General features: G+C 44.5%; 7 protein-coding genes across 7 annotated transcripts; 2 read left to right on the top strand and 5 right to left on the bottom strand.

The window, feature by feature from the left end:
- Positions 1 to 387: 387 nt before the first annotated feature.
- On the bottom strand, positions 388 to 2,528 carry LOC128710298 (homeobox protein 5). Its single transcript, XM_053805347.1, has 3 exons — positions 863 to 2,528; positions 591 to 748; positions 388 to 513 (listed from the first exon to the last, which is right to left on the bottom strand). The coding sequence occupies exons 1-3, from the start codon at positions 2,526 to 2,528 to the stop codon at positions 388 to 390; spliced, it is 1,950 nt and encodes a 649-aa protein (XP_053661322.1).
- A 538-nt stretch (positions 2,529 to 3,066) lies between these two features.
- On the top strand, positions 3,067 to 4,663 carry LOC128718044 (protein Notchless). The gene is made up of 3 exons (XM_053811718.1): positions 3,067 to 3,216; positions 3,295 to 4,574; positions 4,651 to 4,663. The coding sequence occupies exons 1-3, from the start codon at positions 3,067 to 3,069 to the stop codon at positions 4,661 to 4,663; spliced, it is 1,443 nt and encodes a 480-aa protein (XP_053667693.1).
- A 31-nt stretch (positions 4,664 to 4,694) lies between these two features.
- LOC128718043 (U6 snRNA phosphodiesterase 1) lies at positions 4,695 to 5,541 on the bottom strand. The gene is made up of 2 exons (XM_053811716.1): positions 5,349 to 5,541; positions 4,695 to 5,233 (listed from the first exon to the last, which is right to left on the bottom strand). Exons 1-2 carry the CDS (start codon positions 5,539 to 5,541, stop codon positions 4,695 to 4,697), a joined length of 732 nt encoding a protein of 243 aa, XP_053667691.1.
- A 2,437-nt stretch (positions 5,542 to 7,978) lies between these two features.
- On the top strand, positions 7,979 to 9,777 carry LOC128709723 (GTPase HRas). Its single transcript, XM_053804732.1, has 4 exons — positions 7,979 to 8,117; positions 8,804 to 8,944; positions 9,013 to 9,128; positions 9,601 to 9,777. Exons 1-4 carry the CDS (start codon positions 7,979 to 7,981, stop codon positions 9,775 to 9,777), a joined length of 573 nt encoding a protein of 190 aa, XP_053660707.1.
- Positions 9,778 to 13,236: 3,459 nt separating this feature from the next.
- LOC128706938 (39S ribosomal protein L47, mitochondrial) lies at positions 13,237 to 14,163 on the bottom strand. Its single transcript, XM_053801882.1, has 3 exons — positions 14,069 to 14,163; positions 13,712 to 13,976; positions 13,237 to 13,638 (listed from the first exon to the last, which is right to left on the bottom strand). Exons 1-3 carry the CDS (start codon positions 14,161 to 14,163, stop codon positions 13,237 to 13,239), a joined length of 762 nt encoding a protein of 253 aa, XP_053657857.1.
- Positions 14,164 to 14,600: 437 nt separating this feature from the next.
- LOC128718042 (pyruvate dehydrogenase phosphatase regulatory subunit, mitochondrial-like) lies at positions 14,601 to 17,598 on the bottom strand. Its single transcript, XM_053811715.1, has 5 exons — positions 17,011 to 17,598; positions 16,011 to 16,854; positions 15,164 to 15,945; positions 14,920 to 15,110; positions 14,601 to 14,853 (listed from the first exon to the last, which is right to left on the bottom strand). Exons 1-5 carry the CDS (start codon positions 17,596 to 17,598, stop codon positions 14,601 to 14,603), a joined length of 2,658 nt encoding a protein of 885 aa, XP_053667690.1.
- An 850-nt stretch (positions 17,599 to 18,448) lies between these two features.
- LOC128708748 (putative glutathione-specific gamma-glutamylcyclotransferase 2) lies at positions 18,449 to 19,226 on the bottom strand. Its single transcript, XM_053803729.1, has 2 exons — positions 19,017 to 19,226; positions 18,449 to 18,940 (listed from the first exon to the last, which is right to left on the bottom strand). The coding sequence occupies exons 1-2, from the start codon at positions 19,224 to 19,226 to the stop codon at positions 18,449 to 18,451; spliced, it is 702 nt and encodes a 233-aa protein (XP_053659704.1).
- Between the last annotated feature and the right edge of the window lie 5,160 nt (positions 19,227 to 24,386).

Below are 24,386 nucleotides of genomic sequence, written 5' to 3'. Positions count from 1 at the left end.
TTATACTATCAGAACTTGCAGTATAGGAAGTGTTTTATATATATACCTTTTTGTATTGTATAGCCCCAGTTACTCCATGTAAAAACAGGTTCCTTTTTGGATTTAACGGTGCTTATAAGTTATAGTAAATTCAATTTATGTGAACTAAATTTTCACACTGTCTGCAGTACACTTACGATTGTGAAAGTAACTATCCATTATTGTCATCTTGTAAATCAGCCGAAAATTGCTTCAAGTTTCACATGCTGCCCTATTGGTTCAGTATATTCGGCACAACTTTATTCGCTTCAACTCCGCTAAACTAAGTCGAACTGCTCGCATAATCCAATCGTCAGCAGCCCCGCGCTGTACAAACCGCTGTACGTGCAGGACACGGAAAAAACGATTCTACGAAATCAAATAATCAAGCGCTTTATGCTTATTGTTGCCAAACTTCAGAAGTGCATCTGAGATTTTCTCTCCCTCGAAGCCAAGATCTAGCAGCTCACTCAGCGGTATAAGATGTTCGATGATCTGTAATGTTTGCGAAGGAAAATTAGTACCTTCCCCTAACGTATCGATCGTAAACAGCTGTTTCGTTAGTGGATTACCTTTTTGTCATCGTTTCCAATGCGCTTCAAAACCCAAACCACCCGTTCCAGTGGGAATCCCATAGAACTGATCCGTTTCACAATGTTTTGATCCGACTGTGTTAGTTGATTGTAAATAGTGTAGTCGACAGTACTCCTTTCGGCGACGTTATTAGATACTGCAAAGATTTTACGAAACAAAAAGTAATGAATTATCCACCTAGCTCGTTCATACTACACCTAACATCTTGGAAGATGGTTACACGATGGTCTTTCCATCATTAAAATCTTACCAGCAGATTGATTACTTTCCGCCTGACGATCGGCAATGGTTTGACTATTGTTTCGTGTACGCCGAGTCGCGGAATCTTGCACCTCATCGTCCAACTGTCGCATAATATCCGGAACGCTTCTAGACTTTGATCGCAGTCCCGTTTGTGTGTCCGTCGTTCCCGCTTCTGGCGTCCCGGTCGCGGTGGTATAGATGGAAGGATATGCTGCTACATCACTCGACGAGGAAACGGACTGGTAGTTGGTATAGTATCCACCAGCATCCTTGTGAGCCGTTATGGAGTTGCTGTTGTAACCGTAATTCGGAGCATAGGTAGAGGTCCCGGTACCGCTCGCCATTGAACTGGACGGTGCAGTAACGTATGACTGCTGTTGCTGATATCCGTAAGCGTAGTTTGTGACGACCGGTGCGTAGGAGTTCCGGTGATTTTGGGTAACCGGCGGAACGTGATACGTTGAGCTGGCATAATTCGTTAAGGAATAGCGACTATCAACAGCATTAGCAGGCGAATAGCAAGAAGCAGCTAACGACGTGGTTTCGTACTGGGTGCCATAATTGTTGTACGGTTGGTACGCGTTGTAGGGTGACGGAAGATACTCATTTACACCGGACGAAGCAATCGTTGTTTGAGTAGGTTGCTGGTACTGCGCCGGATACATTGAATACTGCTGATTCGCGCCGTATGCTGTGCTGCTGTAAGGGTTAGTTGTTATAGGAGCAGGATTATGAAGCGCCTGCAGTTGTGGCTGCTCCTGTTGTTGCCGCTGTTCAGAGGTATGTACAGCCGAAGATACCGACACCGGTTGTGTCTGTTTCATTGTTTCGTTCGATTCCTGCGGTTCTGGCTTTTCGACCTCATTCACCGGGCTAGTGAGAGTAGTGTTTTGCTGCAACACTTGAGCTAAAATATCCAAATCATTGATCGTACGCAACTCCATGTTATCGAACGGACTCGACGTATCGTTTTCGAAGTCCGAGTAATTGATTTTATTATAATTATTGTTATTATTATTGTTGATGCTCCCAAATGTAGCGTTCGGCGGCATCGCCATATCGGACTTGGCCGTCTTTGGAATGATAGTTGCTTTAACGAGCACATTTGGGTAAGAAGCTGGTGCGTCCACAGCACTGGGTACTGTGTCCCGTATCACAGTCGGTACCAGTATCGAGCTCAGCTGGCTCATATGATCGAACGCTTTCGCATTGGTGCGCTCGTCCGACGAACCGGACGGGGCAGACTCATCATTCTCTTCCTCGTAATCATCCTCGGACCCGTTTATCGTCCGTGCCGTTGTGTGACCCTCACCATCGGGATCATTATCGTCGCTAGCGCTGGACAGCTCGTCCGTGTTAGGGTATGATATTTGATTTAGCTTGCGCTTCTGTTCCTGCTCGATCACTCGCATCCGTTCGTGTTCCTTGGCCTGTAAACGAGCCTTCCGTTCGTAGCGATCACGTTCTTTCACCGCTTTCCATTCCGTTATTCGTTTAAGTACCGTGTCTTCCAGTTCGCCATCGTAACATGAGTCATGCATTACCTGTCCCACATCGTATTGGTTCAATCGGTTCACAACCCCCTGCGGCAGCACAATCTTTGGCGGAGGTTTAAATCGCTCGGATATTTTCACCGGAACACCGTCCATGTAGTTGAGCGGACTGTGCGACATGTCGTGGACACACCAACAAGCAATGCACGTGTGGAAAAACACGAACTATTCTACCGTGCTTCCATCCAACAAATTAAATTATCACACCACATCCTTTGTCGACCGTCGACCATCGCTCGTGGCCTTCATCTTTGTGAAACGACTATATATTTGAGGCCACACAGATTTAATTCACTAACTTTTCTTTCTATCCAACGGAACGTTTTGGGGAACTAAATTAAGAAAAAGAAAGCCGTAAATCCTAACAAAAACCTGCAGAAACGGGTCTAAACTTTCACAAAAACTCAACACACAAATTTTACGTTGGAATGAAAATATTTTCTTTTCCTTTTTGCTGTTCCCAAAAAAAAACATCCAAATGTCACTCTATCCGACGTTTCATCCCAAGGTGCATAGAAGTGCGGTCTACTGTTGACATGAAAATAAAAAAAAATAGAATGACATTTGGAACAACGAGAGCCGGCCGTACACATGTGCGACGGAAGTTGTTTTGTAGCGGATTGGGATACTTTCGCATCTAAACTGCACAAGTGTTACGATGGAAGTGGACGATAATGAACCAACAACCCAAACGGTGCAAGCCCGGTTCGTGTCGGATGTGGGTGAGGAAGCGGGCCCACCATTAGCTCTGCCGATAAATGTGACCAAGGAACAGCTGGAACTGATTTGCAATGCGCTACTGAAGAACGTAAATATGCTTTCCTCGAAGAATGATTACTGCTTACTCCTTTGGACCTCATCGTTTATCTGATGCTTTTTCCTCCAGGACAAACCAACGCCGTATCTGTTTTTCGTAAACGATGAGGAGATTAAGCAATCGATCGACCAAACCGTTGACCAGAAGCGATTGAATGCGGAAGATGTACTGGATATCATATACCAACCGCAGGCCGTATTCCGAGTTCGGCCAGTATCCCGCTGTACCAGCACCATGCCAGGTCATGCCGAAGCCGTCGTATCGCTCGCTTTCAGCCCAAATAGCATTCATCTGGCGAGTGGATCGGGTGACAAAACATTACGGCTGTGGGATCTGAACACAGAGACACCGCACTACACGTGCACTGGCCATCGGCAATGGGTGATGTGTGTGGCCTGGGCACCCGATTCACTCAAAGTAGCGTCTGCGTGTAAAGCAGGTGAAATCCGCATTTGGTCCCCAGATACGGGCAAACAGCTTGGTCGACCACTGGTTGGGCACAAAAAGTGGATCAGCTGTCTGTCCTGGGAACCTTACCATCGGAATGCAGAATGTCGTTTTCTGGCAAGTGCAGGAAATGATAACGATGCACGCATATGGGATGTGGTGTTGGGAACGTGCGTAAAAGTGATCGCTGGTCATACGGCATCGGTTACAGCGGTACGCTGGGGTGGTGCCGGACTGCTGTACACTTCATCTCGCGATCGAACGATCAAGATGTGGCGTGCGGAGGACGGTGTCCTATGCAAAACGTTCACGGGGCATGCACACTGGGTGAACAATTTGGCACTCAACACAGATTACGTATTGCGTACGGGACCGTTTCATCCGGTGATGGACAAAAGCGTAATGCACGGAGATGGTACCAACAAGGACGAACTGAAGCGGATGGCATTAGAGCGTTACGAGAAAGTGTGCCCGGACGGAGTTGAATCGTTTGTATCGTGTTCAGATGACTTCACGCTGTACCTATGGAATTCAAACCAGAAACAATTCGTCACTCGTATGACGGGTCACCAGAACGTGGTAAACGATGTTAAATATTCGCCGGATGTGAAGTTCATTGCATCCGCATCGTTCGACAAATCGATCCGATTGTGGCGAGCTGGAGATGGTGCTTTTATTTGTGCGCTACGTGGGCACGTGCAAGCCGTTTATACGGTGGGTTGGTCGGCCGATTCACGATTAATACTAAGCGGCAGCAAAGATTCCACTCTGAAGGTATGGAGTGTGAAAGAGCGTAAGTTGGTACAGGATCTGCCAGGCCATGCGGACGAAGTGTACGGCGTAGACTGGGCTCCAGATGGTTCCCGAGTTGCTTCGGGTGGCAAGGATAAGGTGTTAAAGCTGTAAGTGTTTTGCTGCTGGGCCAACAACCTCCAGAATCGTTGTTCTTTATTCTAAACATTTTTTTTATTCTTTCAGCTGGGCATATTAAGGCACATCCATTCTACTGCTTCGCGGTGAAATTAAATAAGATCAAAATTAAACATTTTATTCCCACATTTGAACCATAGCTGCTTCACTTGTTGACTAATGTCACAGTATTCTTCCTCGTACACTCGCTCAAACACGGTGGTAATCGCAGGTAATTCCTTTCGCACTTCCGCTTCTCGATCGCCCAAGCACCATAGGATGCTCACGTGAAATGACCGATCCGTGTAGAACAGTGGCAGTTTGTACTCGGCCAAACACTCATCCACGCTGGTGACGAGTTCATTAATTGGACTGTAAGATTCCTTAGCCACACGTACTCCCACAAATGTTCGCGTGCGTTCCTCATTGACGTACACCTCCAAGCCGGAAAATTCAAGTCTGAATCGTCGATGACCGGCTAGCTGCTCTCGCAGGTTTTCCACAAACGGTGCAATGTTGTGGTGCCGAATGGTAAAGGTTTTCGTAAGACTCAAATGCATCTGTTCAATTGGGACGAAGTCGCGAGTAGCAGTAGTGTCCAGGAAGGTTTTGCATTCGTTCTGCAGTTCAATCCAACCATCAGCATCACTATCTGAAATACAGGAACCATGAAACTTAAGTTGCCCTTTACAGTTTCTGGTAAAACATGAACAAAGAAACTTTGGAATCCGACTTTGTGCGTACATGCGTACGTCGAGTTTACTCACAATCTATGAATACATAACTGGCCCAGATGCCGCGTTCATGTGCAAATGAACGCGTTCTCCCTTGGTGTTTACTAGTGTCCTCCATGTGTGTGGCCGTATTGTTTGCATTGTCGTGGAACTGTAGTACCGGAGACGGTAACATTACTGCCTTCGTCCCTTGATTGTTTTTATTATCCGTAGTTGGAGTATTCATGCTTTGTGCACTGGAAACTGTTGGGAAACACTTTGCTGAAACTGTTGTGGTCGTTGAACAACCGGCATCGTTAGTTGAATTATCAGCTGAGCCAGCCCCGTTGTAGACATCTGTCAAAATATTACTTCTTGTGCTGCGGCTGTCATGTTTTTCATGAAATTTAGAGAATAAGTAGTTATTATCTAGTAGTGAACACTAGCGTAATCCATTGCTTTTAAAACGAATATCTTTGTATCACCGGGTCGATGATACTTGCAACACAATCCTAATTTGCATCAAAATATAACAACGAACATGTTATTTTCAGTGTAATTTTTGTCCTTTTCAGTGGTTGTCCATAGTGCTTTTCATTTACGAAAATATTTCTAACAACCTTGTGGCCCACGAAGCAGTTTCGAAGTTGGCACCAAGCGAAAGATGATTTTGAGCCACATAACAGGCCGGATAGCAAGATTATCCGGCCCATCGAGGTGGTGTGAAAAGAACGAGGCAGAGGCCGTGCGGATGCCTGGCTCTCATTAATTTTTTTCAACATTTTTTTTATATTATTCATGCACATTTTCTAGTGAAATTGAGATTTTATTCCATGTATGATCCATGTATAAGAACACAATTGACATTGATTAGCGCATACACACACACTTTTCACGGCATTTTTTTCACTACTCCTCTAAGCGGCTGCTTGGATGCCAAACGCGAATGTATATTGCGATCCTCCTATGGCCACTCGTATAATTTCTACTCCTTGCTCTGGATCTTAATTAAGACGATGTCCTGGTAGTAGCTACATTTAACAACACTTTCCTATTTTAATAAAACAAACCACTATGCAAATCCTTACAACACTTCACTTCATGCACTCACACACATACACATCCAGCTCCGTTGCAGTCAAAGCACGCCGGTAGTATGCGGCTGCGATGAGTTTACTGCGAACTTTTGAATAGACAGTATAAATAAACGTTTCTCGATCGATTATATTTGGTTTACTTACCATTTTAAACAAATATCCTAAGTTAATCTAGAATAATCCTAGAATAACCCACACGCGCACTTCTCTTCGACGCCGGCTTTAACAATTGCGAACGTGTTCATTACAGCGAAAAAAAACAATCTCAGAAGAGCGAGAAGGTACAATAAGCAGCACAATGTACGAAAGGGATAGTTATAATATCTTACCAAGAGCCGCTCAGTATGTGGAGTCAGCCGGCATGTAACGCAGTGAAACGGATAGTTGCGGGGTAAAATTTGTTCCTTGGGAAGTTCAGTTCTTAACACGCCGACGCCATTTTCAATAAAAACGTAAAAAGTCGGAGACACTGTTCGGCCGTATGTAGAAGTTAATTTGCACCAAATTACACTTGCATTGGTGTATTAACGTTAAACAAAGGTAAGTGGTGTAGTGTAAAGTAAAACACGCGTGTGTAAAGCAACGTTACGCTGGGAGAAGTCTCACAAAACTGTGTCATAGCAAAGCAAGTCTCTACGGTGCAGATTCCGTGCACGGAAGATGCGATCCAACAGCATCATTATTGTCTTAATGAAATGCATAATAAGGCACTCCTAGTGGTGTGTCAGATGGAATGTTACTCAAAGTTTGCCACTGTTTGCCAGTTATTCGTAGTCGCGTAGTTCGCCATAAGTTTAGTGGTCAAGCTAAGTTAAGCTAACAAATTCTTCCCATCATCCATCCTAGGGCTCAATTTTAGATCAGCGAAGAGGAGCCCCAAACAGTGCACGGGCCGTAGAGAAAGAGAAAAACGCGCGTGTGCTAGAGTGAGGTGGATAGTGTTGGATAGAAGAGGAAAGAGCACAACGTCGAACGACGGGCGTTGTACTTCACCGTCGTCATCGTCATCATTGCCAATCATCAGCGCCATCATCAACGAGCAACCTGATCGCAGCCATCCTGCCTGGCCTGGCGGCTGGCAAAATAAAGGAAGAAAGAATAAAGGTTGGAAAATAATAACAACAATCTTCTGCATACTCATCCGCGAACAAACAGACGGCAACAGAAAGTGTGTGAGCATCGGATCGTTGCGTTGGTAGGGTGTGTGTACACGGTGCGAAAAAGTGCGAACCAACAGTGACGTGAGCCATTGAGTGCGCAGAGAAAATAAGGCAAGCAGGAATTTTACAAGTGTGTCATTAAGGTTAGTGATAAATACGGCAAACGTGAGAAAAATCGACCAGATCCTTTTCAGAAAGGATACCCAGTCACGTCAATACCAACGCTCGTCGAAAGCGACTGCGTTTTTGCCGAAATTCGAGTGTAGAACGAACGAACGAAGAAGCTATCCATCATCTGTTGCCTGCCGTAGCTGGGTGGGGATTACAGCGGCCGTATTTGTGCTTTGTTAAGAAAGAATTGCTGCCCCCTGTCTGCACCGCACCCGCCCGTTGAAAATCGAAATTGCATCCCAGTTCAGGCGGTACGATGACGGAGTATAAACTAGTAGTAGTAGGCGCTGGGGGTGTCGGCAAGTCGGCGCTTACCATACAACTTATTCAGAACCATTTCGTGGATGAGTACGATCCAACAATTGAAGATTCCTACCGGAAGCAAGTAGTTATAGGTAAGTTTGATTGTTATTTTTAGCGAATTATTTACATCATTCCGAAGGGGACAAAAAACTCTCCTCCGTGCGGTAGAGCCGTATTGCATCGTTGTACGAGAAAAAGGATGAAATTTTAACTGGTGTGAAGGGAGATCATTATGAGCCAGGAGATTATTGGCCAAACATGTTCACGATTCACTTATAGTTATTATGAACGGAAAATGGTTCAATTGATAAGGTTAACGTTTCACTTTTAAACAATTACGCTTAAAATTTACATCGATTTTAAATTTTGATTTGTTGAAGTATGTTAATTGTGCTTCTATTTATTTGTGTATATTTCCATTTCTCTCTCTACAAAATGCATCACAAATGTGCAAATTGAGTAGCTTGCACGAAAATGCGCTGAGATGTGAATCAGCAAATGAAGCGTCTGGCTTAGATGGAGTTTCTCACAATAATTGAATTCAATTAATGCATCCACATGAATGTTTGCTGCAAGATGTTCCTACTCATCGTTGCTCCTACGCGTCGGTTTACTGGCGAGTTGCAAAATGGTTACACGATCACTGCGCCAAGGTTGTGTATCTACGAGCTACTACTATCTAATCTTATCGCTAATCATATTCTAATTACTTTCTACCACCGTATCATTGCTGCTCGTACGTATCCAATAATTTGCTCGGTTTTTTATTCTCCCGCAGATGGTGAAACGTGTTTGCTCGATATTCTGGATACAGCCGGACAGGAGGAGTACTCGGCGATGCGTGATCAGTATATGCGAACGGGTGAAGGATTTCTTTTAGTATTTGCTGTTAACAGTGCCAAAAGTTTCGAAGATATAGGTATGTGCAGCATATGGGGTCCTTAGTATATGTACTGATGTGATTCTCTTCATCTCCCTACCATACAGGAACCTACCGAGAACAGATTAAGCGTGTTAAAGACGCAGAAGAAGTGCCAATGGTGTTAGTTGGCAACAAGTGCGATCTGCAAGCATGGGCAGTTGATATGAACCAGGCCAGAGACGTAAGTATCTGCATCCCCGATTTCGGTGATGGCCTGGGCACAGCTTTTGCATACGGCATTTCAGTATATGTAACAGGAATCTAATCCGGTTCCGTATGAAATTTATCAAGTTCTTTAGTGAAGATCACCCCGAAATACTCACCTGATACATTAAGCTCTTGTTTGTGGTTATTATTTTTATATTTAACATCTTTGTGAGTCCAGCATCTTTTCATTTTTTCTTGCATCACGGAATGGTTTTCTTAGTTCAGAACAATTTTGCACACATGTCCAAATTCAAATGATATGACAGATAGCAATGCAATTGGTGATACGTGAAAATTAAAATTAACATAAAATCGGCACTGCTTGCATGAATGGCAAATTCTATAGTAAAGCCTGCGGGAGATCTGTGACCTGGTCCTGACATCGACACAATAAATGCGTTTACTAATCGTTCTACCACACGTTCTGTACATTTCCTGTTCCCTAGGTGGCGAAACAGTACGGTGTTCCTTTTGTAGAAACTTCGGCCAAAACACGGATGGGCGTGGACGATGCATTCTATACGCTAGTGCGTGAAATTCGCAAAGACAAAGAGAGGGGGAAGAAGAACCGAAAGCACCACAAACTGGTGTCTAGCAGACGATTCAAGTGCCAGTTGCTATAAGGCTGCAATGGATTAAAAAGGGATCATCGCACGTTACCACCCTCTCTCCTATATGAACAGCCGCAGCAGCAATAGTAACACACAGTATGTCCGCGCCTCGTTTTCTAATATTCGACTTATTGACCTACACGTGGGGGAAAACAATGGGCTACAGCGGAAGCGTTCACTACCATGTACCATATGCAGCAGTAAAGCGGTTGAACGGCGAGCCATACCCTCAATGTGTCCAACTTTCCGTGTGCTGGCCGCTGGTATATACACACTCGCACACTCACACACACACACTCCCCGTTGTCTCCCGGAAAGACAACGGAATTTTTAATATTCAGCTCATGGAGGAGATTTCCTTTCTGCGCAAATTTTGAAGTTTTACACGCACATCTTCTAAATGCCAATCATTGCGTTCGCAGTAGCTAGATAACACGCTAAATCGTGGTAATATTGAGCAATTAGCGAGAGATTAGTTCGTTTCGCAAAACTAGTGGTTCCGGGTGAAACAATTCAGTTTGACAGTAAATCGCACAAAGCAAATCCATTAAACTGTTCTACTGGCCAATAGGTTGCAGAATAGCGTTTGCTGTGGAAGAAAGGTTAGCTTTTAACCAAATGGTAAAGGAATGGGTAGTGAAATCCGTTTAAGACGACCGGAACAGATCGCTTGACATCTTGCAAGGTACATACTATTGAACACTGTCCTTCCCGGAATTACTTGGTGAATAGTACCGATAACGCTATAAAACACAACGCGAAAACAGATAAGACGAGAAAACAAAACAGAAAAGAATAGAGGTTTGAGCGCGAATGTATAGGCAATGTTTGTATCTAATCTTTGTACCCAGAAAACGGGAACTAACGTTCTTCACTTGTCTGCCTGTAAAGACCTTACATAAAGGGTTAAATATTAATTACGAACCATTAGGTAATTTAGATATCTCTTTTGCTCTTAAATTCACATGTCTACTATCCATACGATGAGGGGCAGACAGAGCCGGCACTCGTGTGTATCGTGGTAGGTGTAATCAATCAAAGCAAATGTGTGGAAAAAACGCAGAAACGATTAATGATATGCTTTCCTCCCTTCTGGAAGATGGTTGTTTCATAAACGGTCGTCCGAATGGTGGTAGTATAGGCAAACGAAAACGGTGTGTGGTGTGCTACTTTAGCGGCAGAAATAATTTTACGCGCCAGCCTGATAAAACACCTTGACTAGTGGGCAAAGATTGAAGACATTCACACCCAAACACGCATATATATATATATAGATACATATAAGTAACTTTCATCGGGATGCTAAAACATTCACCGTTTGCGTACGGAATGCGGAAGAAATGTGAAAACGTTACGTTGATAGATTTGGTAAGATTTCTAAAAGAAAATCCAAAAGTGTAGGAGCAGCGATAGGTAATGAAAATTGATCTACGGCCGAAAAGAACCACTGGCGAAACAATCCATAAATAATCCGATATTTTAGTTTTACGAATTAATCGAAACAAGATAGAGAGAGAAAACAAGAAAGTAAACAAAAAACTGACATTAATTTACGTCGTATTTTTTTAATGTTCGTTGCAAACAATCAATATCGACATGTTTGAGGGTTTGAAAACATTGCGACAAAACCGATCAGAACCCGACAGGGCCGTTCGGTTACCGATGGATATACTCCACACGGATATAATAGCTTTACCTTACCTATATCACGTAATGAAGGCGGTCAGTTACACTACTCCATGTGGGCTCTGCTCCAAAAATTGTATAGTGTATGCTTCATGTCTATGGGTGAATGCTTGTATATTGGTTATTTGACCTTGCCCGTTGTTCCGAAAGGAATATATCGATTCGTTTTCTAACACACTGTGTTCAGCCACCCGCGCATGTCCTTTGAAAGGGCATGGTTTTGAGTTCATTCTAAATGTGATTACGCTCGTTAATAGTACCATTTTGAGCTGTTGCCTTTTTTAGAGATATTTAGCTATTGTGTCAATTTCATGCAAAACAATCTGATTGATTACATCTGTATTACTGATTACTGTACTTGGTAGACTGAGCCTTTTGATATGATTGAATTTGGTCTCTTTGTATGCTCGGTACTTGTGCGCACACGTGTAGCTCTGCACGTGTGATCGGTTTTATTAGATTGCCTTGTTGCACCAAAACGAAACACAAAGCGAAGAGAGGAACCAATTTTTGTTTACATACTACACGATGATGTGCAAAGCGAGAATAGTAGGGAAATGATCTACAAACTAAGTGCAGCAAAAAAAAAAAACACTCAGGTTCACCACCACCTATAACAAAGCAGAAACTAATGATCCACAATGTGCGAATGTTCAATTCCTACACCATGGGAACGGATGATGTATTATTTGATGTGGAACATAATTTCTGCAGATAGCGGGGAAATCGTGGGTGCATTCAATAATAAGCCTATTCAGAGCTCGTGCAGGGTTATAATAATATTGAGATATTAAATATGTGAACGTTTTGCTATCTTCTGAAAATGTGTATCTAAATAATACGACGTCTTAGAACCGAATGGAAACGCAAACATTATATAGACATACTAGAAAACGATAGACAGCGGATACGAATTGCTGGAAAAAGGAACTTGCGAATGTAATAAGCTTACACACATTCGGAGTAATTACCAGACGCATTAGAGAAGAGAATGCAAACAGCCGATGCTTTACCGCAGTAAATACGCTTCTAGTGGAGTTGTATGAAACGCAAGAACGCTGTAAAAAAAAATCTTAAAAGAAAAAGAATAACAACCGCGATTCCAAGCTGCAGCGGCCTATCCCTTTCGAATGTCTACTGATAAACGCAGACCGGCGATGATGAAGCGAAATTCTCCTAACATTTACTGTTACACATTTCAAGCCATACCCTATAGTCCAACGTACAGACAAGAAGAAAGAACTGCCCATGGAACGGGGAAATGTAGGCGCGGAAATATGGTGGCATGGTGACAATTGGCTAGCGTTATTGCAAATGTCCATTGCGATTTATACGCACAATCCTTTCCACAACGCTCCGATGGCAATGGATGATAAATAATGATTGGCCACGCAGAATGATATCGTCCGTGTGGGAATGAAAGTTTTGCGAACTTAAAAGGATCTCTCTAAATGGCCTTCAAAGGATACGCGTGTGTTTGATGGTACATGCTAACAAACGCACGAAACACGCGCGGAAGTGTGGGCTGAGAGCGCAGCAGTCAAACTGAGCGTCATAAATCGCACATATTTGATAAATATAAATAAAACAGTACGTATGTGCGCCACAAAAATGATCAGTAATGTGAGCAGCATACCAGTAATAGGAACCGTGTGCAGGAAGAAGGTAACAAATAAAAACGAAATTGTATTCAAAATTCGAGTGCCGTTTGTATTTAAGCGCTGTTCCGAATGCATTTTATTCATAACTATTCGTGTGCAAGACACAGCTCTTTACGAACTAATTCTAGCGAATTTTATCCAACTTGTACAGCTTCTCCACGTTCACCGAAGGAAACCGTTGGGCCAGCGTTTCCCGATCGATGTTGGGGAATCGGCGCAAAAGATGGACCACCTCGTTGCGTTCCCGGTTGCGTAGTTTTCGCTTTTCGTTGTACAACCGTTCGCGATACAGGAGCAAAAATTTCCTCACTGCATGTCCACCATAGGTAAACTTGTGGCGTTTGTTCCACTTGGAGTTAGCGTTCTTGGGAATCACATGCTCAAATGCACGATAGTAGAAATTTATGCCGAGCTCGTTTGGGACGACCATTCCCGGCCGTTCACCCGTCTGTCCGGTTTCTAGTTCGTGGTATGCACGATTTCGCTCTCGAACCACCTCTTCCAGATTATCCATCGATTCTTTGACCTGAAATTGAGAAAATAAACGTAACCTCTTACAGTACTATTACAGTAAGCGCACGAACAACGCCTCTCGCTACCTTATCTAACCGTTCCGGACTGGGAAATAGTTCCATTTTTTCCTTGCATTCATGTTCCATCGTTAATAGCATGTTGCGTTCCTTCAGCAGTACAAACCACAGCTGGTGCAGATCGCTGTTCGACTTGATCCGCAGATCATCCTTCGTCCATCCACGGCCATGTTTTACTTCCTGTTCCCCCCAGTGCTTTTTGTCGTCGAAAAATTCCATCAATTCAGCCCGCGGAACCGTCGTGGAAATCGCTCTTACCGAAGGCGACATTTTCCTGCAACGAACAAAACAAACCGTGTGAGCGATTAATCCACAGTGCCGGCTTTTATGTAACTTTGAATCTTGTTTTCCCAGCGCTGGTCGTACCTTTGGAGAAGAGCAATTGTTTGCTGTGTGCTGACTGTTGATACACATTTCGATAAATGTAGTGAAACGGGGAGAATTCGCCTTAAAATATTCATTTTCGTCTACGTGCTACGAAAATGCGGCCCTCGAGTGATTGTGTTTTGGAAGAATTTTGGCATGTTTACGTTCAACAACCAGCTGTCACGTTCATCAGACGATTGGGAGCGACGACGAAACGTCTTACGTCTAAGAGCGTGTCAGGGTTGCAGTTAGATGTCGCGTTTTTCAAAGTTCAACCCCATGCGGTTGAACGGTTAATTTAGCTAAACATGGAGACGCCAGGTCTTTTAAAAATTATTAAATCGTTTGAGCATTTTAGGATATTGTATCTATTCGATTGCGTACTCTGATTATGTGTCAAACAACTTTATAGCATTTGCTGTACATGATAGTACAGTAGTAACATATGTTTATTTGAAAAATAAATTATTTGTACCGTTGTGCATCTGTTTTCAGAAAAATCTCTGCAATACAAACTAGTCACATGTTTACTTTAACTTTGCTGCTTCTTCTCTTTTACCACAGTCGGCCGGTACGATTTGCTCAGATCTTGTCGCGCGATTGCGCTAGCCATTGCTGCCTTCGGATGGATGTGTTGTGTCAAACGGAACCGCTTGCCAGCAATATCAATGTGATAAACTGTATCCTTGTCCATGAGGAACTCCGTGGTAATGGTACGCACAGCGTTACCTTCCGGGCGACTGATATACCCCAAGCACACTAGCTTTTCCGACGCAAATCCATAGCTTGAACGTGATAGAAAAATAAGGAACCATCCCGTAGTTTAATGTAGTCTATCTTGAAACACTCACCCGGCCGAAGTAACCGTACCGCAAAATTCGTTGTTTCTGTACAGTGGTTCACCACCCCACGGCCACACATCCTTATCGATGTCGATGTCCTCGACGTGAAACAGCACGAGCCGCTTCTTCAAACCGTCACGCTTCTGGCGCTCTAGCGCTTGCCGGCCGATGAAATTTTCCTTTTTCTTCAATTGTGAAATCTGTAAACCAACCAGTACTCAGAACACACGGAACATGCACACACTGTACTTACATCCAATCGTACCGAGTAAAACACCCCAGCCTCGAACGGTGTCGTCATGCTGGTCAGCTCATCGCCCCAGAATGGAATGAACTTGTCGATGCGCAGGAACCGTTGCGTTAGCGTACCGACATCGCGCGCCCCATAATCGCGCCCGCGGGTAATCAATCGATCGTACACGTGCAGTGCATATTCCGACGGGACGTACAGACAGTAGCCGGGCATACCGGTGTGCGTGAAGGACATGATCATTACATCGCTGGCGTAGCCGATGTTGAGCTTCCGGTAGCTGAACGGTGCCAACCGTACGTCCGAGTTCGACAGCTCGCTCATTAGCAGGGTGGACTTTGGGCCAACGACGTTTATCACGGTGTACATGGAGGTAACGTCGTTGAGCTGCACGGACGCGTCGGTGGGCAAATTCCGGGACATCCACTCATAGATGCGCGTCTGTTGCGAGGACGGGGAGATCATAAAATAGCTATCCTCCGACTGGCGTATCAGCATGCAATCGTTCTCGTAGCCACCACGCTCGTTCAGCATGCCGGTATGTACGATATGCCCGACAGTAATGTTCACATCGTTCGCACACATATACTGAAGGTAGTTCAGTACGGGATTGTCGCCGGAAACCATATCCGACTGGATGCCCGGTTTGATTTCGATCTTCGAAAAGGACGATATGTCAATGATGCCGACGTGTTGCGCACAGGCCTGATACTCTTTCTCCATGAATTGAAAGAATTTCGGCTTATAGAAGCTTCCTTCCGGGAGCGTTGGCAATGGATCACCACCTGAAATGTGTTTGAAAAGACGAGTGTAAGTGGGTGGCAAGCAGCACCGTAGCCCGAATACTTACGGCGAAAATCCGCATCGAAGTACAGCGCCCGTTCGTAGCCCATTTTCGTACCGAACACGGCACCACGCGCCTCCAGCACACTGTACAATGGGGAGCAGCGTAGCTTGCGCGAAAACTTGTACTCGCTCTGGTTCGGATAGAGGATCGCATACTGACGTCCAACGACCTCGCGGATACGCTGCTGCAAATACTGGCGATTGTTGTGCAGATCCAGGAAGCGTTGCACATTGAACGGCAGCATATCGATCGTCGGCGTACCGGTGACGATCCATTCCGCTAACGCCTTACCGACACCGCCCGATCCTTGCAACGGGTTCCCGTTCATACCGCAGGCAACGAAGTAGTTCTTTACCTCAGCCGATTCGCCGAATATGAGGCGCCCGTCCGGTGTGAAGTTGTCCGGACTGTTGCGCACCGCCGGCATGTTGAGATCGCGCAGTACCGGCAACCGATCGACAGCTTTCTCCCACAGACCGGCACAATGGCTGTGGTCGTCCTGCAGATGATCCTGCCACGCCTTCGGGATGTCCTTCGTGTCTTCGAACGCTGGTTTGGCATCCTTCTCGAACCAACCGACCAGCAGCGACTGGTCGTACTGGCGTGCGTACAGGTTGGAATCGTAATCCCTAATGCAAGGGAGCAAATTATCGTCGTCCGTCGGTAGATTGAGGCTGGGCGTGAGGGCGTAATAGTGCTGTGCTGGGTAGGCGGGTACGCGTACCGGTGGTTTCGACTTTAGCCCAAGCTCTCGGGCCCACATACCGCTACAGTTGACGAAGTACTCACAGGTAATCGTGCCGACATCCGTTTCGACTGAGTGTACTCGCTCGTTTTTGGTATTGATCTAGAAAATGATAGATCAACAACGTTAGTAAGTAGCACCAGAACAGGTTGAGATAACTTTGGAGAAATGTGAGAAACAAAAACGATGCAATTTTTAAATTACACTGACACGTATATCCTACCACTTCAACGTGGTGAACAACCGATCCCCACTTACGTATTTCACTTGGCATCCCTCGAAGTATTTAACGCCCTTGCGCTTCGCCTCACTCGCTAGCACCTGCACGACGGCCGCTGGATCGGCGATGCAGTCATCCGGCACGTAAACCGCCCCTTGCAGATCGTCGGTGTTCAGAAACGGGTGCAGCTTTCTCGCCGTGTCCGAATCCACCAGCTCGCACTGCATCCCGGTCGGCAGAATGTACGCCGCGCGGCGCTGTAACGCTATCACGCGATCGTGCGTTTGCGCTAAATTAAGACTGCCACATCGTCGCAGTCCAATGTCGTGGCCCTGCCGGTGCAGCTTCTGGTACAGCTTCAGGCTTTCCACCACAATGTTGCGCTCGGGCGTTGGTTTAAACAGCCCAATCGTACCCGACCCGAAATGGGACGTACCGCTGCCAACCTTGCTCTGGTCAAGCACCAGCACATTGCTCCAACCGTTGTCCGCCAAATGGTACGCGACCGAATTACCCAGCAGCCCTGCACCAGCCACTACCACACGCGCCTGGCTGGGGTTCGGTTCACTTATCACACTACGTGTGTTTGGGCGCGCACCGGGTACGGTTCTCAGTATCTTAAACATTTCGATTCACCCCGGGCACACCGATGCCACTGTATCACTGTTTTCTGATTCGGTTTCGGAACCTGTGCTTCCACCAAAATCGTACCACTGTATTTCGGGGGAGCTTACATAATTCAATTTAAATCGTTCACCCGTCGACGGAGCAGCGCTACCGATCGCATGCTGTCGCGCGTATCGACTCATTAATAGGAACAGTGTGCCCAGGGGTGCGACATCGCCTGCACGGTTTTGCAAATGTACTCACGGGGCGTTGAAAAACATGCTCGTTTCCCTGTCTAGATCACCGTGACAGTGATCGATATCCAATATTATTGTCAGTCAACTGTCGGAGAAAATCTGGTTCTGCCTCCGCGGCGGGCACATGCGCAGATCGCGCGAACGTTTGCGTTGCTCCTCTTTTGAGTGCTAAATATCATGTTACCGCGTGGAATTCAAGGGCGTTGCGTGTATGTGTGAAACAGCTGTTTGTAAACAAATGCATGCGGAGCTTTGTTTATACAACCTCGGTGCGTTTTGACCTCCACCCGAACTCCTCCCTTTCCGCCCGTTCAGTTAGCCTTCCTCTCAGTGCCGAACTTTATGACTGTTGGTTTAATAACCGGATTTTCCCAATACGTAAACGGCTTCAATCTTACAAAGACTCTTTACATTTCACCATCAAATAAATAACCAATTGAAATTTCAGCGATAATGTTATATTAATATTGAAGTTACGGTTTTAAAAACCTTGATTACATCATGTTTAATTTCTCATCCACTCAACGTTTACCTGTGCCACTCTTTACGAAGAGATTTTTGACAATGTTTTTTACCGCAAGTTACTGTTTTCTAACCTCCGAAGGTTTCAATTCTAGCCTTCCTTGCTGAGTTCGGACCGATTTGCATCACCGTCGGGGACCGGATCCGGCGTTCGTTGCACATTTGCTAATGGATCGCGCTGCAAAAGCAGTTTTTCCAGCTCAAACAGATGATCGTCCTGTTCTCCCGGGTAAAGTTGACGCATAGCTTCCGCGAGTTTGTACACGTACTCCGGATTTCGACCACTCTGGCCTACGGACGTGAGTATCTGTGCCGCAATCTCATCTAATGTGTCGCTCTGTCCCGCAAAGGATGGATTATCTTGGGTCGCTACATACAGCAGAATCGATTGCGGATCATTCAACTGGTCCGTACTCCAAGGGTAGGGATAAAACTTCACGCTATGTCGTTCGTACCCATTCTTCTCCCGATGGTCGAGATGTTGCAATACTTGTAGCTTATCTTTGGCACCGATACGATAGCCCATGCCCCAAACCTTCGATTCAGAATTTTCCGAGTGAATTAAAGTAACCACACGTCCAGGCTGCAATATAAAGAGTACAGGTTGTGTTTCGTTAATATTTTCGTCCGTCTCAATGGAAAGCAGCTTAATTACTGACCCGCTCTACTGTGCCACGGTGATCAATACTGTTCTGGAAGAAGCGTCGCAGGAATCCTTCAATGTAGCCCGTTCGTTTCTCTTCAAACGGAAAATCTGCCTTCCATACTAGTGATCCGTACCCGAAAATCCATATATCTTTCTGATTGTCTTTATCACTATCTGATCCAAGGAGCTCTGATGATACGGTGGAATGTACTGCTTCACTCATCGTTCGGAGATGTTTCACAGATTTTAAAGCACGGATGAAATTTAGCGCCAACGTGGTAGACGAAGCGAGCGAGCCTTTTTATTTCGGATTTGTAAAGACGGAGTTGAAGGTGCCCACAACAACACAAATCAGCTGTTTGTAATGATTCACATGCACTGCGTTACATGCATGGCCAACTTGGTGACAGTTTTCGATTTGAAATCTCTTCAAACCTTTTCGAATATTGCTATCAATTTATATTCCTTCAAACAATATAGAAATAATGACCGGTTAGACAAAATTACACGAGACCGAAAGCCAAACACGGTGTGACCATCGTATCAAATGCAAAAGTTTACTAGTGTTTAAACGGTCACGCGTTGCATTGAGTGATAACATTCCCAGTTAAAATTTCTAATGTGTACTATACCCATCAGTTACTACATAATTTGAAGTTACAATAAATAATACAGAAACAAATCAACCCATAGTTTAATTGAGGATCGATCACAGTGCAAAACAGAGGCACCCTGTGTACCAAAGAGTTGAAGTTCCAAATGTGGGACCATAAACACACCGCACTACAGCAAATCTGCCAAAATCAATGTTTTGAGAAAAAACAATAGTCGAAAAAGTTGCTAAATTTCTCATGTATTCAGTAAAAGTGCGTTATTTGAAATGCATTGCTGCCTGTCCATAGCTAGCACAGGTTCAGATCATCATTACACGTCTGCAAAACAGTGCGATTGAGTGCAGAAAGCGCAACTGCCGAAATTGCATCGTGTCACAACTCACAAAGCGCTTGGAAGAAGTCGAAATCGGGAAGAAGTGTTCTGCACGCAGTTTTTCCTCTGCTGCGTGCAAAAGTGTGGCTTAAATCAGCTGAGATACGTGTGAATTATGTTGAAATAGCGAAAAATAGTAAGTGTATTTCGATAGTTGTAGTCTATTCGATATTTCCGATGTGCGTCAAATGCGGTAAAGAAGGAAAACATGTGCAGTGTGGTGCGGTTTCTTCACTATCTTTAGCTGGTGACCCATTTCCTGATGATATCATTTCGTGTGTGTGTTTTTTTCTACTGCCTTCTCGGTTCAGATTGACCATTCCGGACACCTAGAGCGATCAAAATGTGTGGGCAGAACAAAGTGACCGAATCGGCCGAATGATGAAAAAATGTAGCCCTCTACTGGGTGATTGTTTCGTTTTTTGATACGATTTGGTATGTTGGCATTGTCACGACTACTACGATTGATTCAATATGGGGCCATGCGTTGTGTTACCGTGACGATATGACGATTGCTCATGAATTCAGTTAGTTCGATGCGTGTCCATGAGCTACGATGCGCCTGTTTGAAAAATGTGTGTGGCGAAATTAAATCGCCATTGCCACCGTCGGTCGCGGATCGCTGGACAGTGACTGAACAAGGGAATGGATCGATGGGTGAACGTGTTTAATTGAAACTGAAAAGCTTGCAGTAATCGAATCAAGTGTAGGTGGAAAATAATTAAATGTGCAAAGTAATGCGGAAGAGCATTTATTGGGTGGGATCGAGGAAAGGTTGAATTCCTGAAAGGAAACATGTGGTAAAATATTCGCCGCGATCAATTGAATTGCGCAACTATTTAAAATACTGCCGCACTAAATAATTTCAGCTGGAAATGTTAAATAGTTTCTGTCACATTTTATACAGTTTTCACACCTTTATTCATTCATGTTTCTTGCAGCGGAATGGAATATAATCCAACCCGAAACATATATCACCGTGCAACACAAAGCATGAACAGTCTCGACCAGAAAGATGGCAAACTTTGTCAGGAACAGCTTTAAACCACATTTGTGCGCATAAATTAAGCAGTGCTTCACGAGTCGGTAAATTATCAGTTTGTAACCGTTGCCAAAAAGTTTACCCGCCCGGCCATCAGTCACCCTCGATATCCACACCAAAATGCGCCGTCGATGCCCCGACGGTTTGCCAAAAAAGGTTTCACTTTTATGGGTCGCTGTATGTTCCGTCGGTGGCCATACAACCGACACGCACCGATCTCGACCGGCGTCAGTCGTCTTTTATGGGCAGTTTGGCAGACAGACAAAAGAGCGACCACGGAAAGATAATCATGAAAACTACGCTCTCTCCGATATTGCAGCCAATGTCTATCTGCTTAGTTCGGCTATCCGTTTTGCCGGTAATGGGATGCTGTAGCGCTGATCGAAGGAGTCCCTAGAGGCATTTGGTAGTTGGCGTGTTTACCGAAGGTTAACCTCCATTCGGTGGCGTTCGGGACAAAATGGACTGTTCGTGTTCGGTTGGCGTTACTGTGGGTGATTAGTTTGAAATATGCTTATCGTTTTGCTTAATTCGATGTTTGTACTTGTAGCAGCACCTGTACGAACATTCAAGGACGTTTGTTTAATTGTTTTGTTAACTAATCTAGCTTAAGATAGCGGGATTGTAACCCACTGTACTGTATGTACTCGTAGCAAAATACACATCATTTCATTGTAAGCTTTGAGCTGAGTTTATGGAACGCAGAAGATGTGAGCAAAGAAAAGGTACTTTTTTTTATTCAATAAGGACGGCCAGGGCGTATTGCTTAAGAAGAGAAAGTACTTTAATTTGATACAACTCGCCTAAACACTCATTTTGGGAAATGCGTATGCGAAGAACCTAATTTACTTCAAAGATGTTTTTAAAATGTTTCAAAAATAAATAAATAACGATAAATGCCCAATCAAGTAACCGGCTATGAACTTCTCATAATTAATGACACGAACCCCGTACGGGCGTGAACTGGTTGTTACACAATAAAATGAGCGATGATTATGATAAGTTTCCTACGCTTCACGCAGCACAGGCAGAACAAACCATCGTAATGCTCCTCCCGACCTCGCATTTGGAGGGCCGAAGGTGAAGCTGGTTACTGCGAAAGAAGAAGGAAAGCAAAAAAGATGGACCAAACATTGGACGGCGCCCCACAAAGTACAACACCGCGGGAGAAGCGCAGATCAATGAAAGTGAGAATAAGAGAGCAATAGCCCAGCAGAGAGTGAAAAAAAGCCCTTGTAAAAAAAGCCTTTTATTGGGTCGATGGCTCGGGCCGAAACGGGATGCTACACTTGCACGAGCCTTTTTAACCGCGAGCGCTGAGCGGTTGCTAAGATGCATAAAAAAGCATAGCCCAACATACCGCTGGTGCGCTGCGATTCCTTTACGTGGATTGCTCGCTCTCCGCTCTCCGGTATCCTAGTTTAAGGCGAACAGACAAAAAGGCTTCACGAATGCCATGTTCCGAAGTGGTGTAAGCGACGGAACCGGTAATAAATGCATCGTGGTCAATTTTCCGCTGCTGCCGGTTCGCTCAACATTAACCACTTTGCTTTTAGTTTGCCCCGGAACGGTGTCGCGTGACGAACGGTCGACGAATTCTTTCTGTGCGTTCCACACCGTTTTGTCCTTCGCGTTTCTTCGTGTGTGTGTTTCTTCTTTAAAGCTTAACTTGAAACGGCCAAATCTGAACTGGCGCGGTTCGAATCACGCGTATATATTATACACAAAAGGCGCATCGAAGCGTAGGATCAATAGTTTGGAATGTTTCCCCGTGCCTAAGGAAGTGCCTTGGAAAGCTTTGCCTATTTGTTTGACGAGCGTTACGATTCCTTCCAAAGCCAGTTTCTCTATGTGACCTGTCAGTAAGATCCAACACGGACGCCCCGGCTGTTACAGTGATAGAAGCTGGTGCTGTGTGCAAAAGCTAAAATAAAACCCGTTACCGCTAAATATGCTCAGCAAGTGTTTAAAAGTGTAATACCAACCAAAAAATAATCCCCACTCCCCGCTCATCTTACAGAGCATTCCGGACGCTGTAAACAAAATCATCTTGTGTGCCATTTTATTACGATCGGTCGATCGTGTAGCACGTGGCGCTCCATGTGTTCTGGTTTACGCAACATATTTAAAACTCATTTTATCGTTTGTGCCATGCCATTGCCAGAGAAGGATTGATGAGAAACCATTGCTAACGGCGGTAAAACCATTTAACCGCGTCCTGTAAATGTAATAATACGTTTGATTGTGCTTAGTCGCGCAAACTTTTGCACAGTTAAGTGATTTACCGGCAGCAAATTTTGCAACCACACACCAACCACCACCGAGTTGTTTCCAAGTGTTGCTATTTTGGCAAAGTGTGGACAGTATGGGACACATCGAAAATCTATCACTATTTCGGTAAATAACACAACGCAAGTGTATGACACATAATTTTCTCATGTTATTGTTAGCTCAGGTTTGGTTAAGGAGAACGCAAGTAAAACATGTCACCGGTACGGCAATGAAAGTAAAGCACACTATGCCAATAAATCAACCAATATGTATTTGTTGTATGAATTATGCTGTACGGGGCATGAGTTTTGAATGAGATTAATCGGCTTCTGTTGACGGTCAACTGATATTCGTTACCTTTTAGACGTGTAAGGTATTGGGAACTGCGATTTGAAAATATTCTAATTTATTGTTTAGGTTATAGAATAGTTTTAAAAAGAAAATTATTCCTTTTATTTAACAATTCAAGATTATTAAAATATAAAAAACAAACGCTCTTCCGGCACGCAACTCTTACTTCTATTTTTTACCGTTTCGATACGCAAGAACGTTACTCCAGCTTCTTTTCATGTTTCGACTTTTGTGATGAGATCATGCGTAGAGAAGAAGTGATTCCATCATGTTGCTGCTTTAGGTCGGCACATGCCGTAAAGTCCAGCTCAATGGACACATGGCGGGCAATATAAGGAAAGTTGCTCGACATTAAACTCCTTGTATGGCTTCAGTCAAGATCGCTGAACCGACCGTTCCAATCGGTGTAAAATGAAACAAAACACACACACAAACACACGCCCAATAAAAACTATGTTCGATAGAATTTCTATCAGTATCTAACAAATAAGTTATCTAAGCCAAGAGTTGTCAAGAATTTTAGTGATGTTATTTTTCTGCTTTCATAACTATTTGTACCATTTTGCATGATTGTAATAACAACAACCTTCCCAACAAATTGATTGTTTCTTTCTGTTTGCTTGCAGATATATTCGCGACGCAGCGACATTATCGTTAAAACACTTTCCGCAGCTTCATCCGGTCGGGCAGAATTCTTGCGACGGTGCGACAGAGGACGAAGAAGCGGAAGCG

The sequence above is a fragment of the Anopheles marshallii genome, chromosome 2 (assembly GCF_943734725.1).
Source record: "Anopheles marshallii chromosome 2, idAnoMarsDA_429_01, whole genome shotgun sequence".
Lineage (NCBI taxonomy): Eukaryota > Metazoa > Arthropoda > Insecta > Diptera > Culicidae > Anopheles > Anopheles marshallii.
The sequence above is the reverse complement of the archived record's forward strand: the minus strand, read 5'-3'. Positions and strand labels throughout refer to the sequence as shown.

Excerpts from the sequence above, each read along its gene's own strand:
- LOC128710298 (XM_053805347.1), bottom strand. The coding sequence starts at position 2,528 with ATGTCGCACAGTCCGCTCAACTACATGGACGGTGTTCCGGTGAAAATA. Across the intron at positions 749-862 it reads GGAAAGTAATCAATCTGCTG|TATCTAATAACGTCGCCGAA; the intron begins GTAAGATTTTAA and ends AAATCTTTGCAG. Across the intron at positions 514-590 it reads TTGGAAACGATGACAAAAAG|ATCATCGAACATCTTATACC; the intron begins GTAATCCACTAA and ends CAAACATTACAG.
- LOC128718044 (XM_053811718.1), top strand. The coding sequence starts at position 3,067 with ATGGAAGTGGACGATAATGAACCAACAACCCAAACGGTGCAAGCCCGG. Across the intron at positions 3,217-3,294 it reads GCAATGCGCTACTGAAGAAC|GACAAACCAACGCCGTATCT; the intron begins GTAAATATGCTT and ends TTTTTCCTCCAG.
- LOC128718043 (XM_053811716.1), bottom strand. The coding sequence starts at position 5,541 with ATGAATACTCCAACTACGGATAATAAAAACAATCAAGGGACGAAGGCA. Across the intron at positions 5,234-5,348 it reads CAGTTATGTATTCATAGATT|ATAGTGATGCTGATGGTTGG; the intron begins GTGAGTAAACTC and ends CCTGTATTTCAG.
- LOC128709723 (XM_053804732.1), top strand. The coding sequence starts at position 7,979 with ATGACGGAGTATAAACTAGTAGTAGTAGGCGCTGGGGGTGTCGGCAAG. Across the intron at positions 8,118-8,803 it reads CCGGAAGCAAGTAGTTATAG|ATGGTGAAACGTGTTTGCTC; the intron begins GTAAGTTTGATT and ends ATTCTCCCGCAG. Across the intron at positions 9,129-9,600 it reads ATATGAACCAGGCCAGAGAC|GTGGCGAAACAGTACGGTGT; the intron begins GTAAGTATCTGC and ends CCTGTTCCCTAG.
- LOC128706938 (XM_053801882.1), bottom strand. The coding sequence starts at position 14,163 with ATGAATATTTTAAGGCGAATTCTCCCCGTTTCACTACATTTATCGAAA. Across the intron at positions 13,977-14,068 it reads ACAATTGCTCTTCTCCAAAG|GAAAATGTCGCCTTCGGTAA; the intron begins GTACGACCAGCG and ends TGTTCGTTGCAG. Across the intron at positions 13,639-13,711 it reads GTCCGGAACGGTTAGATAAG|GTCAAAGAATCGATGGATAA; the intron begins GTAGCGAGAGGC and ends TCTCAATTTCAG.
- LOC128718042 (XM_053811715.1), bottom strand. The coding sequence starts at position 17,598 with ATGTTTAAGATACTGAGAACCGTACCCGGTGCGCGCCCAAACACACGT. Across the intron at positions 15,946-16,010 it reads CTTCGATGCGGATTTTCGCC|GTGGTGATCCATTGCCAACG; the intron begins GTAAGTATTCGG and ends AACACATTTCAG. Across the intron at positions 15,111-15,163 it reads TTTACTCGGTACGATTGGAT|ATTTCACAATTGAAGAAAAA; the intron begins GTAAGTACAGTG and ends GTTGGTTTACAG.
- LOC128708748 (XM_053803729.1), bottom strand. The coding sequence starts at position 19,226 with ATGAGTGAAGCAGTACATTCCACCGTATCATCAGAGCTCCTTGGATCA. Across the intron at positions 18,941-19,016 it reads ACCGTGGCACAGTAGAGCGG|CCTGGACGTGTGGTTACTTT; the intron begins GTCAGTAATTAA and ends TTTATATTGCAG.